The sequence below is a fragment of the Chelonia mydas genome, chromosome 3 (genome assembly GCF_015237465.2).
Source record: "Chelonia mydas isolate rCheMyd1 chromosome 3, rCheMyd1.pri.v2, whole genome shotgun sequence".
Classification (NCBI taxonomy): Eukaryota; Metazoa; Chordata; order Testudines; family Cheloniidae; genus Chelonia; species Chelonia mydas.
Window position 1 is genome coordinate 167,719,070 of NC_057851.1, and position 12,341 is coordinate 167,731,410.

Sequence of the window (12,341 nt, forward strand, 5' to 3'; positions counted from 1 at the left end):
GGCAATTTTATGGACCCTGAAGATATGTCCCAAAAGGAACCTGTTCTGGCAGCAGAGGAAAGGAGGATTAAGACCACAGCCATTCCAGGCTGTCAGCCTCCTCACTTTTTGATTCTCAAATCCAGAGCATCCTAACACTTCCTAAACTTTCAAGGATCATTTCATTCCCAGCCCTGACCAAAGCCATAGCGCCAAGGACAGCCACAGTATGAAGCAGCCACTGGGCCTTGCATGAATGCCATGTGAATCTAACTTCTTACTCTAATGAAACTGGGTTAATAATGAATAGAAGAAAGAGAGCATTATCCCTAACTGCCAGCTGCAGAGAATGGATCAATCAAGAGCTGCCTCTCCCTGACACTGTCCCTTTATAGACAGACACTCAGTCAGCGAGCTCTTGAAAAAGAACTCCTGAAAAAAGCTCAGGGAATTAGCCAGTGGCAGATGCTCTTACACAGGAGAGCCACGACTGGCTGCCAATGACCGTTGCTCACCCAAGGATGTGACTCCCACATGACCTATGGCGGGGTGGCCAACCTGAGCCTGAGAAGGTGCCAGAATTTACCAAGGTACCTTGCCAAAGAGCCATAGTAATACATCAGGAGCCCCCACATCCGCTCCCCGCACCTCCCTCGCACTGGCAGCCCCGTCAATCAGTGCTTCCCCCTCCCTCCCCACACCTCCCGATCACCTGTTTCGTGGTGTGCAGGAAGCTCAGGAGGAGGGGAGAGAGGAGCGAGGGCATGGCAGACTCAGAGGAGGGGGCGGAAAGGGGTGGAGTGGGGGCAGGGCCTGTGGCAGAGCCAGTGAGCACCCCCCAGCACATTGGAAAGTTTGGCACCTGTAGCTCCAGCCCCGGAGTCGGTGCCTATACAACGAGCCGCATATTAACTTCTGAAGAGCCGCATGTGGCCTCCCCTGACCTATGGTCTGGCTGTGAAAGTCCAATCCTCTTCATACAGAAACTGAAAAGCTAAGCAACTGAAGTAATGAGTACTTTTAGTGCTTACAACAAGCACCACTTTCCAAGTTCAAATCCTGACCTGGGTAAGAGAGGAATCTGATCTCATCATAGTTTGCCCCTGCTATTTCTCCACATCACAAAACCACCCAAATCATTTGGCACAATTCAACACAATTAGCAGTCTAAACTCAAGAAAGGTCCAGGACTGGAAAAAAAGGAATATTACAGATCAAAACTGAAAAGGATTGGTAGTGCTGTACAAGGTCGTTTGTCCATCAGCTGCTTGTCCTACACACCTGGCTTAGAGCAATGCTATTAAATTCTCTTTCATGAGTTTTTAAATACACTTCCATGTACCAGGTAAAAGACGGAGTGAACTTGGTATCAAGTAATATAACTTACTAGAAATGGATATTAAGATCCATTTACAAATTAACACACACAGCATCTTCCATGAAAACAAGTGAAATAGCTTATTTGTATTTTATATTGTTGAAAGACACATTTTCTTTAATATGAAGAGAGCTTTTTAATTCTTCAGCTAACATGTAGGAAATAAATACAATTTATCTAATAAAATAAGAAGCAGCGGAAGTTCAATATGGGGGCAGAGAGAGCAAGGAAACTTTCCCTTCCCTTTGTACCACAGTGCAGGGCAAGCCACAACTAGACAGGGAAGAGTAGGTATCATTGCTCCAGGTTCATGTGAGTGCAGGAGCATTAACCATCCCTGCTCCGCATGAACCAGCAGCTTTGGGCCCAATGTGGGGAGAAGCGTATGCACCCTTTCCAAGCACAATGGAGCTGCTACTACAGCACACACAGCCCCAGTGCACCAGGGAGATTGCTGAGTGAGAATTCCTCATTGGGGTGTCTTACTGCAGCACGTCTGATCCAAAACCTATAAAAGTCAGCAGGAATATTTTCATTTACTTTGGATCAGTGATGCCAGGGGTTTAGAGCCACAATCTGGTGCTGCTACACAAAAAAGAGCTTCGAGTTATGTTTTCTTCTCTTGTTTATACAGATTATGTAATTAAGTCAAACATTATTGCACTAAAAATGCACACAAACAGAATATCCACTAAAGGATTTCAGCGGTTTGATATTTTCATGAAGAAAGTCCTATTAATTAGGATAATACAAGTTCTGAAGTTAAAATTCCCAAATACTACTATGGCACTATACAACTTTTTTTTTTTTTTAGACTAAAAGAGCAGTTTCATTTTTCTAGCTACAAGATACAATTTTATATACTGCATATAGTCAATCAGTCTACATGTATTTTCCTGCTAATCCTAGGTAAATGAAGATTCCACTATTCAACTATTTGACTGAAAAGTCAGTTTATTACTCTTTAAAAAAAAATGTAGACATGTTGGTTTATATATGGTTTGAAAGCAGAGTCACCTATGAAAATCAGAGTTGTGTGTCTAAATACCCTGACAGATACTAATGAAGCAAGCACTAATTGTAGCTGAATTTCCAAGTGAAGATCGGGGTGCCAACTCCAGAGCTGACGAACTCCAAGACACCAATTCCTGTTTGACTTGGAACAGATTAAGAAACATAACAGTGGAGACATATTGCTGTTCTCTCATCTAAACTCCAGAGCTTTGCAACAGGACAAGCACAGCTGCTAACCAGATGCAAACATATGAGCTGGAGACAATGTGTGAATAAAAAAATATTCGCATTATTTCCAAGGCACTGCACACGAGACAGCATAAGAAATCAGATCATCAGCATAATATACGGTTATTTATTTTGTTCTAGAATGTGCTAACACCTTAGGAAAAACTAAATATTTATTTTCAGTTGAAAAAGATTAAACATCAAGTATGTGCTGCATATTTCAGTTTCCCATGTTGGCAACCGGTTTTGTTGAAACCATATGGAAAGGAAAAAGATCATCAATTAAAAACAGAAATCTAATAAATTCAAAATATTCCCAAATAAAATACTTGTGGTAACCTAATTTCTAGTAAACACTGAACTCAAGCCTCTTGAACATTCCCAGGCAGTGTGCTAGTTTTTGTGGTCTTTCCATTTAAAAATGGTGGGAGGGAGGGTTGAAAGAGGGACCAACCCACAAAATGCCTATAATTTTAATCAACCATATTATGGAGAACATGATACTCAGAAACAATCAACATAATTCTCCCCCCAAAATTACTGAGTATGAAGTCCAAGAAAAGAACATTTTCAACTTAAGTCTGGACTTCCATGTTTCAAAATGGAAGCAAAGACATTCCATTGAGTCTTAATTCACTAAAATACAGTAAAAGACATAATTTCCAAATTAGTATGCAACCCCACCCCCCCACTGAACAGAATGTCAATGGCTGCAGCCTATACCTGGTAAAGGCCCTAAAACTACTGAACAAGAACGAACATCTCATGAGTTTATTTGCAGAATATTAATTCCAGCAATTGTGTACAATTTAATAACTTGTTATTCTATTTTTTCTCGTATGTTACAACTACAGTTTTGATTACTTTTGCATGCCAATTTATTGAAAAATAAACAATGTAAAATAAAGAACAAGATAGTGAATGCAACTTTTCCATATATCCTTTTTTTTCCTCTCTCCAGAAATGTTAGAAACCTCGTCCAGAAATGCAAGATTTTATAGTAGAAAGTACATTTCATACCTGTTCTACTGTTATTAACCCATCAGAAGATTCAGATACAGTCTGTAAAGGCAGAAGTTTACACAGCATCCCTAAAAGCAAGGATATCTCCTTCATACTTCTCCAGCAACACACCAGTACCATTTGAGCTGTTACATCACATGTTTGACTTTCTTTACCTTAAAAATGAAATAAAATATGTACAATATCATATAGCTCAGTTAAATACATTTTAATATAAATTTGTTTCATCATTAGTGCTCCTAAGTTTAACCTTCTTATAAAAATCATTTTAATATGAACAAAATTTTCCACTCTTGAGATTCCTATACTACACTGTTGTGCTTGGCATACAATTTGACCCAAAAAATCAGTGTGATTTTTTAAAGGGTACAAGTCCTTTGTTTTGGTCAATGAAGCCATTCTATTGACAATAAAACCACACATATAACTAAAAAGGAAAGGAGTACTTGTGGCACCTTAGAGACTAACAAAATAAATTTGTTAGTCTCTGAGGTGCCACAAGTCCTCCTTTTCTTTTTGCGGATACAGACTAATACAGCTGCTACTCTGAAACACATAACTACAACTTCAGGATGAAAAGTAAATGTAGGTTTTACTCTGTTTTGGAATTAAGCTTCAATACCAGTCAGAAATTTATCATTCACCACATCTTATTTGTTTTTAACCTAGATTCAAAGTTTTATGAGACCTTTCATAAGCATAAATGTTTATAACTCAACAGTCCCATCTAGTGTCCATCATATGAACTACAATAAAAAGGGAGTCCAAAACACTATATTTACAAAAAGAAAAGGAGTACTTGTGGCACCTTAGAGACTAACAAATTTATTTGAGTATAAGCTTTCGTGAGCTACAGCTCACTTCATCAGAGCATCCAAACTGTAGCTCACGAAAGCTTATGCTCAAATAAATTTGTTAGTCTCTAAGGTGCCACAAGTACTCCTTTTCTTTTTGCGAATACAGACTAACATGGCTTGCTACTCTGAAACCTGTCACTCTATTTACAGTACTGTTTCCATGAAATAAAAAAAGCACAGTCCATCCATAATTATTTTAAACTAATGAAAACAAATGAGTCAAGACAGTTGGACCTTTTAGGTTTTTAACTTTAAAAATTGTGTAAAATACAACTTTTTTTATATTTTAGGGATTATGTATCACCTCGAACAAAGACTTAAAAAAAAGTATGAAAAACAAAAGTTTAACCCACTGGGGCTGGGTGTATTGTAATTACACAACATCCCCTATTATTTTAATAATGGAATCTTCAAAGCAGAGGACCTTTATTGTGTCAGTTCATGAGTAGGACTTTATTACATTAATAAATTCCCTACCGGCCTTGTGTATGCTGGGCAGGGAAACTACACTAGGACCAAAACAAAAACTGTGTTTAAACCTATCTTGATATAAAAGTGTTAAAGATTATCTGGCCAGCGTAGACAAGGCAATAGATACTAGGCCAACAGCAAACGACTCATCTTCACTTGTAGCCAGAGAGAGCTAATTAACCACAATCTTCTAGAAATCAAATGAATTAACCTTTAAAAGCATGCCCATAAATAAACTAGCTTCTGACATATTTATTGTTAAAAGTGAAATGCTATACCTACCAAATAACTTCTAACTTGGATCATCCACAGAAAATTGCTTGTTCTGTGGAAAATATCCTGATTTAATTTTAAAAAGCAGCTTCTGAATTACCTGTAATTTCTGGGCAAACATTTTCAACTGGTTCATTGTCAGTCAGTTTTTCAAAGTCTACTCTGTGGTGTTCTTTCAATATTTTTGCTTGAGTGAAATAATCATTTGTATCTCGTGGCTGTATTTCATGCAGGATCATCTGCAAACGACCTGCAGTTTCTAAGTTTTAAATAGGAGAATATTTAAGCTAACAATTCATCATTTTGACATTTGTCATTCACAACCCCACCCCTCCTCCCTCCTGCCCCCACACAAACACACACCCTTTTTAGGTACATTACTAGAAAACAGCTGGTTAGTAATAAAAAGCAAATACCTCCCTAATAATTAGTTCTGTCTTTGTTAAGAAAACAGTCTTCCTTCTACTCACTTTGTCATATTTATGCTTCAAACTAATGCTTTCTCACTAGAGTGTGAGAAAATAAGTCCTTTATCCAAGTTAGCTAATGGTTTAAGATTCTGATATTTTAAAATAAAACAACTCAAAAGAAAGTCTAGTACATATCCAAGAACTTTTAAAACAAAAGAAGTTACTGTTCACTGTTATTTTACAATATCAAACATGTATAACTAAACTCAACTTGAAGAAAAATTGAACGCAGGTAGTGCTGCTCACCTTACTCAAAGCAGTGCATAATTTGTAATGAAAGAGATGCGGGGGCTCAAGTAATAAGTTCATTCATAACTAGTACAGCAAGCCCAGAGTTGCCGGGGCTATGAATTGCCATTCCTAGAAGTATCAGGGCTCAGCCCTGGCACAAATTAAGCACTGCAAAAAAGTAACCTGGCTGATGACAACAGGAGTATTTCACATACATAAATTCAGCAACATTTGGCCCAGACTTTACAGTCTATATTGCTTAGAGTTCCCTACCAGGACCAGTATTAGTTTTGTGGGGCCATGTGCAAAGGCAGATGCTAACTCAAAGCCTCCACCGATAGCTTTGTATATCTGGTGGGGGTATGCGACTGCTGGCATCTGGGGAATGGATTTATGTCCTAACTCAGCCTCCCTTAAAGTGGTAACAAACTTACTGCCTTCACTTGTCTCTGTGGGACTCAGAAGGATGGTAGCTGATGGGGAAGTTGAATCAGGATGCTGGTCACTAGGGTTAGGGGTAAGGATAAGGGGAGCTCAAAATGGGTAGACTGCAGGTACGTGCTGAAAGAGTCTGACAGAGTAATCTAGTAGGACCAGTCCCAATACATACTGTGTCTTCCTAGCAGGATTTTAAATGCTAATGTACGATTTTTTTAAAGTACTTTTTGTCAATTACAAATATATTGCAGACATTTGATTAAAAACTGTTTGTAACCATTCATAACTTTGGACTTACAAGTATTCAAATTATGTTAAATAAAACTCTAGCAACCTCAATTATTGCTAAAATGGATTTCATTTACCCGAATCAGTATCCATTGGAATAAGGCCCTCTGGTGACGAACTCTGGACAATGGGAGATACTACAGACGAAAGTCTGTATGACATTAAAATAAGCTTTGCAACCATCTGCCTCCATTCAGTCATCAAGGTCAAGTTACTTTAAGAAAATACAAACAAGGAATTTAAAGTAATTATATATTCAAAACTTCAAGAAATAATTGAAATAAAAATTAACATCTGCACTTTATTATACAATTAATTTTAAATAAGATGTTCCATAAATCAAAATTATGAAGTCCGCTCCTATTAAAAAAAAAAAAAAAAAAAAAAAACCTAAACAGTAAAGAATCCAGGCATTAGGGCAGGGGTTCTCAAACTGGGGGTCGCAAGGTTATTACTTGGGGGGGGGTCACAAGCTGTCAGCCCCCACCCCAGACCCTGCTTTGCCTCCAGCGTTTATAATGGTGTTAAATATATAAAAAAAAGTGTTTTTAATTTGTAAGTGGGGGGGGGGTCCACACCGAGAAGCTTGCTATGTGAAAGGGGTACAAAAGTTTGAGAACCACTGCATTAGGATTATACACTGCTGATCTTATTGTGAATTAGATGGTATTCTTTCATGTTCTTGTGAACTGATTTATCACTACACACAGCAGTATGTTTTACTTACTTTAAAGGTAACTGCTGCAAAGCTCCAGTTATACAATGTACTCTCCCATACATTGGGAATGAAGCTGCTGCCTGCAGCAGAGACTTTTCAGCTTGGAATATTTCTCGCTCGAGGTTTGCTAACAAATATTTGATTACTGGAATAAAAAAGCATTACACAGAAAAGGAAAATGGTTTTAAATACATATACAGATTAAGCTTGCCAGCAAGACAATTAATGTAAAATGCACAGTAATTGTTCTCTTTAAACTTGTCACTGTCCTTCAAGTTTTTCTCCCCACACATTATCCACATTTTTCATTCACTCAGTGTCCAACAGTAAGCTGTCAATTTGCAAGCTTAGCCTGAGTTGACTATTGTCTGTAAAGACTAATGATCAAACACTATCTTCAGACAAGGAGTACTTGTGGCACCTTAGAGACTAACCAATTTCTTTGAGCATAAGCTTTCGTGAGCTACAGCTCACGAAGTGAGCTGTAGCTCACGAAAGCTTATGCTCAAAGAAATTGGTTAGTCTCTAAGGTGCCACAAGTACTCCTTTTCTTTTTGCAAATACAGACTAACACGGCTGTTACTCTGAAACCTATCTTCAGACACAATCACACAACTCACACTGAAGTCAATGGAAGGAACATACACATATTAGAAGGCAGAATTTGCCCTTAAAGAAGGGTTAGTTAAATAACAACCACTTTGGCAGAACATTCAAACTTGGATGCCTCCAATCAGCCACATAAATCCTTATTCCGGCATGTAAGTAAGACAAGTGATTTTTAGTTGTACTCAGCCCCTTTAGCGCCTTTCCCATCCTTACTACAACATTTATATTGGGGTGGCGCTGAAAGACAACCACCAGGTTGGGCCCAAAACACTATACTGGAAAGCATCATCACCCCCTCCATACTCTAGGACAAAGGTATCTACATAGAGGCTTTGTCTACACTACCAAGTTTTGTTGCCAAAAACTGCCTTTTGGAGACAAAACAGCAAGAGCGTACACACTACAATGGGACTTTTGTAGCAAAAAATGCCCATTTTTGGTGACAAAAAACTTCCACCCCACGAGAGACTTTTGTCTTTTCCCCTCCCTTTATTGTCGACAAAGAGCCAGTGTAGACACTGCTGATTGTTTTGTCAACAGAACTGGCTTCCGCCAGAATCCCACAATGCCTGCCCTGATTGCTCTGCTCAGAGTTTTGATCTCCGCTGCCCTGCAGGCATGCGCCCCTCCCCTTTCAAAGCTCCAGGAAGTATCTGTATGCTGCTCCGCGTGGGGAACGGACAAAGAGCAAATCATTGCAATGCTCCTGTTCTGCCTGGCACTAGGAACACAGCAGCCGGCAGATTGCTGCTGCAGGGGGAGGGGGGCAGACTGCTGTGCTGCTTTGCCATTCCTCAGCATGGAGAGCTCACAGAGCTCCTCATGCTGCTGCTCTCGGCAGCTGAGGGGGCTGTGGGAGAACTGGGAGAGAATCCCAAGATGCGCAGCGATCAGCTCTTCCTTCCCGCAACACTGTGCTGGGGGATACGTACCCACGGTGCATTGCTCACTCTGTCAATGATGGTGTCCCCAATGCGGACATGACCTGTCGACAGAGGGAGCAAGCGTGAACACCTTTTGGCGATTTTTGTTTTGTCAACTTTTGGGTGTCAACATAAGTTTTGTCAACAAAACTTGGTAGTGTAGACAAGCCCTAAATCACAGGTGTCAAAAATGATTTTAAAAGACTGAGGTACACAGATACTTCAGAATCTAAGGCAGACAGATGGATAGGGTTTCTGGCTGGATCCAGCCTATAGGATGCATTTGTGGGGCCCACACAACATATGTAGGCTGACCGTGCAAAATCTAAGCTTTTGTTTAAAAAGATTTCTAGCCCTCATAGCTGGAATGAAAACGTTCCAAATGTGAATAGAATGTACCCAACACAGTGCTGTGTGTCTGAGGTTGCAGATCACTTGAAACAATGATTCCGAGGAGTAAACTCCCCTGCCTAATTACTTGGGGGGGGGGGGGGGAGGTGTTAACTCTAAAGCCTAAAGGCATTTTAAATGTAAATACTGTTTTGTTGCTTATTTTAGCAGTGGAGTGCTGAAGAGGTTGAGATTTAAGCTGACACAGATCATGGGGAGGCAATTAAGAGTTGCTGCAGGAAACAAAACAAAGGAAAAACAGCAGAAGAGACCATGAAAAGAAAGAGAAAAAAATGGCAGAAATAGCAGTGAAGCCAAAAAGTACACATATTTTCACACTGAGCAATGCAGAGAGCAATGATAAAGTATCGAGTAAATAAATAAAAGCTTATTTACTGCATAAAGGATATACTCTACCATTGATCTCTGTGCAAACTGCTCACTGGTGTCAGTGTGGAATATGGTGTGGAGGAAGGGGACAACATCTTCTGAAATTTTAACCCAAGCCCATATGCAAATGGAATTCAGCCCTCTCCAGAGAATGAGTCTAACACCCCTGCTCCAAGTTAAGAAGATGGGTGAGAAAAATTCTGAGGCACAGAGCAAGAAAAAGATCAGGCCCTTGTTTTGTACTTGTCTTTTATAGTTACAGGGGCAACCACAGGCCCTTAGGAATTCAGCAGGACTTCAACAGGAGCTGCTGGTGCTTGGCACCACTGAAAAAAAATCAGGGCACTTACTTTAGGAGTCAAACCATTACTTAAGGTGCTTTTGAGATGCCAGGTTTAAAAATTTGGCCTGAGACATTAGGAGGTTCTACAGCATTTGTGACTTCCCAATCTTAGTACTTAAAAAGACTATGAGGGGCTGAGAGCAGTTTGTCAGCAAGAAAGCCCAAGCTTTCAGTATGAATAAGGCATAGGCAGTGGAGCATTATAGGGCTACATCTAGTGCAGGAGGGCGGGGCCAGTTTTCTGTCCTACAGTACATGGCTGGGGTAGGGGTTAGGGCAGGTTGCCATCCCTCAGTTGATCTGCAAGGGCTATCAGCTTTCAAACTGTTCTATTTATACTAAGTATAATGATTAAAACTAACCTAATTTCATAGAAAGTTTAGGTACATTTCTTCTTTCCGGAATGCCCATAACAATAGCCAGCAAGAAAATAAGATGGAGGCTTCTAAACAAACAAATCCAAAAAGTTTCTATTCCTCAGAACTAACCAGCTAAAGTGTTCTTTTCCATGGTGCTTGCAGACATATCCTCATATATCTGAAATGTATGTGCAACCTGTTGATATTTTAAGCAGACATTCAGTAGCCCTTTATGATGTATTAAAAAGTTCAGCAAATAGGAGGCAGTAACACAGTCATAGGGTTTGGTACTTATGCTAAGATCCATGGCTGCTTGAAATAAGAGATGTAGATTTTCAGAATCCTGAAATAAAAAAAAAATACAGGTTCAGTAATTTTCAATATACATTTTTCTTGAGTTTGCATATCAACTGCGCTAATTATTTTAATTCAAACCCTTTGGGGTCTGATTTTCAGTGACTTCACTGGAGTGCATTTTCTCACAGGTATCTGTTTTGTATACCAACTACATGTCAAGACAGGGATTTGCCCAAGCACATTTGCTAACATTCAGCAAATGCATACCTACAGATCTATTGAAAATAAGACTCTTCATATATAAAGTAGTGCTTAGACACTTCAAAACATTATGAAAACAAAACATGTTCTTCTGCATTTTAACTGGTAACAGACTTTACACAGAAAAAGCCCTATGCAGATTATTATAAAAGAGCACAACATATACTGTGCAGCACACACACAAAAACAATAAAAAACAAAGAGCAGCTGCCCACTGATTTGTTTATACATTCCAAATCAAGCTTTTTCAGGGTAACAAATGGCAAGAATTAAATAAACCAGAATCTGATTAATTAAGGGGACAATTTGCAGACAATAAAGGCAGCAGCTTGAAAAATAAATTTAAAACCAGCCACAAAGAACCAGTGTAAGGGAGAGAGACCAAGAGCTGAATGTTCTAAGCCCTGGTCTACACTAGGACTTTAGGTCGAATTTAGCAGCGTTAAGGCGATGTAAACCTGCACCCGTCCACACGATGAAGCCCTTTATTTCGACTTAAAGGGCTCTTAAAATCGATTTCCTTACTCCACCCCTGACAAGTGGATTAGCGCTTAAATCAGCCTTGCCGGCTCAAATTTGGGGTACTGTGGACACAATTCGACAGTATTGGCCTCCGGGAGCTATCCCAGAGTGCTCCATTGTGACCGCTCTGGACAGGACTCTCAACTCAGATGCACTGGCCAGGTAGACAGGAAAAGAACCGCGAACTTTTGAATCTCATTTCCTGTTTGGCCAGCGTGGCAAGCTGCAGGTGACCATGCAGAGCTCATCAGCAGAGGTGACCATGATGGGGTCCCAAAATCGCAAAAGAGCTCCAGCATGGACCGAACGGGAGGTACAGGATCTGATCACTGTATGGGGAGAGAAATCCGTGCTATCAGAACTCCGTTCCAGTTTTCGAAATGCCAAAACCTTTGTCAAAATCTCCCAGGGCATGAAGGACAGAGGCCATAACAGGGACCCGAAGCAGTGCTGTGTGAAACTTAAGGAGCTGAGGCAAGCCTACCAGAAAACCAGAGAGGTGAACGGCCGCTCCGGGTCAGAGCCCCAAACATGCCGCTTCTATGATGAGCTGCATGCCATTTTAGGGGGTTCAGCCACTACTACCCCAGCCGTGTTGTTTGACTCCTTCAATGGAGATGGAGGCAACACGGAAGCAGGTTTTGGGGACGAAGAAGAAGAAGATGATGATGAGGTTGTAGATCGCTCACAGCAAACAAGCGGAGAAACCGGTTTTCCCAACAGCCAGGAACTGTTTCTCACCCTGGACCTGGAGCCAGTACCCCCCGAACCCACCCAAGGCTGCTTCCTGGACCCGGCAGGCGGAGAAGGGACCTCCGGTGAGTGTACCTTTTAAAATACCATACATGGTTTAAAAGCAAGCATGTGAAAGGATTACTT

At 40.3% G+C, this 12,341-nt stretch overlaps 1 protein-coding gene across 15 annotated transcripts in view; it reads right to left on the reverse strand.

The window, feature by feature from the left end:
• The window catches only part of THADA (THADA armadillo repeat containing), a 299,475-nt gene that overhangs the window by 251,020 nt on the left and 36,114 nt on the right, over positions 1-12,341 (reverse strand). For all 15 annotated transcript variants that reach the window (XM_037895818.2, XM_037895817.2, XM_037895819.2 and 12 more), the window contains 5 exons: positions 10,512-10,725; positions 7,378-7,513; positions 6,728-6,864; positions 5,324-5,482; positions 3,620-3,777 (listed from right to left, as the gene is read on the reverse strand). In XM_037895818.2, coding sequence (XP_037751746.1) covers positions 3,620-3,777; positions 5,324-5,482; positions 6,728-6,864; positions 7,378-7,513; positions 10,512-10,725 — 804 coding nt within the window. The remainder of the gene's footprint in view (positions 1-3,619; positions 3,778-5,323; positions 5,483-6,727; positions 6,865-7,377; positions 7,514-10,511; positions 10,726-12,341) is intronic.